This window comes from Plasmodium gaboni, chromosome 13 (assembly GCF_001602025.1).
Source record: "Plasmodium gaboni strain SY75 chromosome 13, whole genome shotgun sequence".
In the NCBI taxonomy this organism is placed as follows: domain Eukaryota; phylum Apicomplexa; class Aconoidasida; order Haemosporida; family Plasmodiidae; genus Plasmodium; species Plasmodium gaboni.
In genome coordinates, this window is record NC_031493.1 from 198965 (window position 1) to 203153 (window position 4189).

The 4189-nt window shown below is 17.1% G+C and overlaps 1 protein-coding gene across 1 annotated transcript; it reads left to right on the forward strand.

Annotated features, from left to right (window-relative positions):
• Positions 1-446: 446 nt before the first annotated feature.
• On the forward strand, positions 447-3678 carry PGSY75_1306300 (putative SAM dependent methyltransferase; the record flags this gene model as incomplete). The annotated part of the gene is made up of 7 exons (XM_018787128.1): positions 447-656; positions 744-2417; positions 2527-2746; positions 2953-3014; positions 3131-3234; positions 3391-3481; positions 3601-3678. 7 exons carry the CDS (start codon positions 447-449, stop codon positions 3676-3678), a joined length of 2439 nt encoding a protein of 812 aa, XP_018639870.1.
• Between the last annotated feature and the right edge of the window lie 511 nt (positions 3679-4189).

The window sequence follows — 4189 nt, forward strand, 5'->3', positions numbered from 1 at the left end:
TATATATAATATATTTTATATTTTTTTTATATTTTTAAAAAAAAAAAAAAAAAAAAAAAAAAAAAAAAAAAAAAAAAAAAATTTTTTTAAAATTTTTTATAATTTTTTTTTATAAAATTTATTTTTTTTTTTTTTTTTTTTTTTTTTTTTTTTTGAGTGAAGGGGGGGAAAAAAAATTCAACAATGTTAAGTAGCTTTTTTTACATAATGCTTATTTTATATATAAATATATGAATTTGCTAATATACACTTTGTATTTCTGTACAATTGAATAATCATATTATATTTCAAAAAAAAAAAAAAAAAAAAGGAAAAATATATATATATATATATTTATATTATTTGGTTTATTTATTCATTTAATATTTTTCTCTATCATTTGAATATAAGAATATGAAACTATTACAAGTTATGAAAAATGAAAAAAAAAAAAAAAATGGAGCACAATGTATTGTTTAAATTTCTATAATGTTAAGATTTTCAAGAATTTGAAAAGAAAACTTTTTAACTATCAAATATTGAAAAGAGAAATTAGTGATGTATGTGAAAGTAAAATAATAACACTTACAAAAAATAAGGAATATGATAAATTCAAAATTTATAGAAATAATGTATTTAATAGTATATATGAGAATCAAATCCTTCATGGAGTAAAAGTTAGTTTAAAAAAAAAAGGAAAACACATATATATTTTTATATATATTATAATAATTTACACATTATTATAATCCTTTATTTTATAGGTACATAATGTTGATTCAAAAGGATATGGAGAAATCGCACTGTATGTTACAAGAAAACATTCCTTATTTTTTTTGAAATATTTTTTATTAATTCCGGAGGAACAGGTGAATCTAAAAGTCCTACAAATTAATAAGAAAAAAGAGAAGATAAGCTTTCAAGTATTATGCAAAACGAAAAAAAGTAAATATGAAATAACACCACAATGTGAACATTTTTCTAAATGTGGAGGATGTATGTTTCAACACATTGATTATAATTTTGAAAAACAATTAAAGAGGAATTTATTGATTTCTTTATGTGAAAAATATAATATAAATATTTTATATAGCAGTAAAAATTATTTACAAGATTATCATAATTTTGTTACACTGAATGAAAAAAACGAACAAGATTTAATAGAAATATCACAAATTAAATCTGAATATATAAATGATAATATGGATAATCAGGATCAAGACGTTCCAGAAAATACAAATATTTTGGAAGAAAGAGATCTAAATAATAATTATTATAAAGATATAAATAAGAATATTATATATGACGAAGAAGATGAAAAATATGAATACAAAAATAATGATGATAATATTGTAGATAATGAATACAATAATATAACAATACAAAAAGAAAATAAAAATAAAAATAAAAATAAAAATGAAAATAAAAATGAAGACCAAATATATAAGATCGATCAAAAGGAAAAAAATAATGAAGAAAAGAGAAATATATATTATGCGAAATTATATAACTTTATATATTCAAATGATTATAATTACCGAAATAAATCATCTATTAATTTTTGTGTAACTGATCATTTATCCATTGGATTTTATAAAAAAAATAGTTATGAAATTTGTGATATAAATAATTGTTATATTCATGATAAATATATACAAGATATTTATACACAGATTAAAAATGAAATAAAAGAACATTTTATAAAAAATAATATTTATATATTTAATAAAATAAATAATAATGGATATCTTAAAAGTGTAGATATAAAAATTAGTGATTATAATAAAGAAAAACAAATATTGATAAATTTTATAGGATATACATTAACAAATTCTCAAACTAAAAAAAATTTAATAACCATAGCAAATAATTTAGCATTAAAAAATCCATCTATCAAAAGTGTCTTATATAATGAACAGAAAAATAAATTAAAACAAAACAAAAAAGAAATATTATTATATGGGGAAAATCATATATATCATTCATATAATAAATATATATATAAATTAGGAGCAAATACTTTTTTCCAACCAAATCAATATTTAAATCAATATATTATTATGATAATTTCTAAAATAATTGAAAAATATAAAATTAATTCTTCAAATACATGTTTATATGATTTATTCTGTGGTATTGGTTTTTATTCTATACCTCTTGCAAATTTGTTTCATCGTGTTATTAGTATTGATTATTCTATAGATAATATAAAATCATTAGAAGAAAATATGAATCTAAATAAAATTAAAAATATTAAATGTATACAAATGGATCTATTTAATCAACATAATTTAAAACAAATAAACTTACACATAAGAAGATATATTGTTAACACGGTTAAAGAAAAAAAAATTGATTTATATGATAAAATAAAAGAAAATATTACATTAACATTTATACAGACAAATAATGAAAATATTCTTGTGGAAAACATACAGGTTTTTTTTTATTCTCTTTAAAATGATATATTTATATAACAATGGATAGTATTAATAGGTTTATATAATATTTCATATTTCATATTTTTTTTTTTTTTTTTTTTTTTAGAAAATTCAGTCGCCATATAGTACTTTACCACGTTTTATTTATGAACAGTTAAACAATTTCAATACGAACACATTAAAAGAAAATAATGATAATATTATAACAGAAGATATTTTTAAAAATCTTAATGTTAATAATGAGGAATATATAAATAATAATAATAATAATAATAATGATATGGAATATTCGAATGAAAATGATTTCATCAAATTTAAACAAAATGGTAAGATTGTATATTTATATATTTTTACAAGTTACAAAATGAAGGACATTTGTCTATACATATATAATTTTATAATATTATTAACAATTTATATTATTATATTTTTGTTCATTTTATGACTTTATCATATGATCACCTCATCATTTTATCATATTATCATTTTATCACTTCATCATTTTATCATTTTATTATTTTCCTTTTTTAAGAATTTGTGATGCCAATCCCAGACCTTATAATTGTTAACCCCCCCAGAAAAGGATGTGGAAAGGTAAATATATACCTGTTAAATAAAACATTGTATATGCATATTACCTTTAAAGTTATATGTTTTCTATTTTTATTATAAATAATTAAAAATTTTGTTGAATATTAAAAACATTTCAGGTATTTAGAAGATGGATAAGAGGACTATGTTGCAAGCATATAATTTATGTATCATGTAATGTGCACACTCAATTTAAGGATATCAGTCATTTGATTAATTTAGGGTAGATGAAATTCAAGAAAGACAAAAAAATAAAATAAAACAATAAAATAATTAAATAATAAAATAAATTGTGGGCAGTATGAAATACTAATATTATATTGATAAATTACTTTTTTACAGATTTTTTTTTTTTTTTTTTTTTTTTTTTTTCATTTAGTTATATTATAAAAGATATTATTCCATTGGATACATTCCCAAGAACTCCTCATTTTGAAACAATAGTTTATTTAAAATTGGACTCTAAAAAGGTTAAAAATAAAAAAAAATACAAAAATATAAATAAAAACAAAAGTGAGCTGTTATTGAATATAGGCATATATATATATATATATATATATATTTTAATATATATAAATAAAATTTATAGGTTCATCAAAGTAAGGAAGAAATACTACAATTCGAGATGAATGAAATTAAAAATAAGAAAAAATTTAAACAAGAATAACAAATTTCAGTTAATAGCTTTGTACATGTGTATCATAATTATTTATTTTAATAAAATTTTTAATTTTTTTTATGTTTTTTCTATTTTTTTTAATTCAAAAATTTATATATATATAATATATATATACAAGAAACATAGTTATCTATTATAATTAAACAAAAAAAAAAAAAAAAAAAAAGAAAAGATATATATATATATATATATATTATATATAATATAGCATAATATATTTATGTATGCCTATTTTTGATGTATACACATATATATATCTATATTTATATTCATTTATTCATTATTGAAATGTATTTTATTATCTTTGTAATGTTCAAATTTTAATAAATATAATCAGCTCGATTATAATTTAAAAAAATATATTATTTTTTTGTACGTTTTTTCTTTTTCAACATATATATAAAGAAGTAAAACATAATTTTTATATTTATCCGATAAGGAAGATTTTCATTATTTTTTTTTTTCTTTTTTTTTTTTTTTTTTTTTTTTTTTTTTTTGG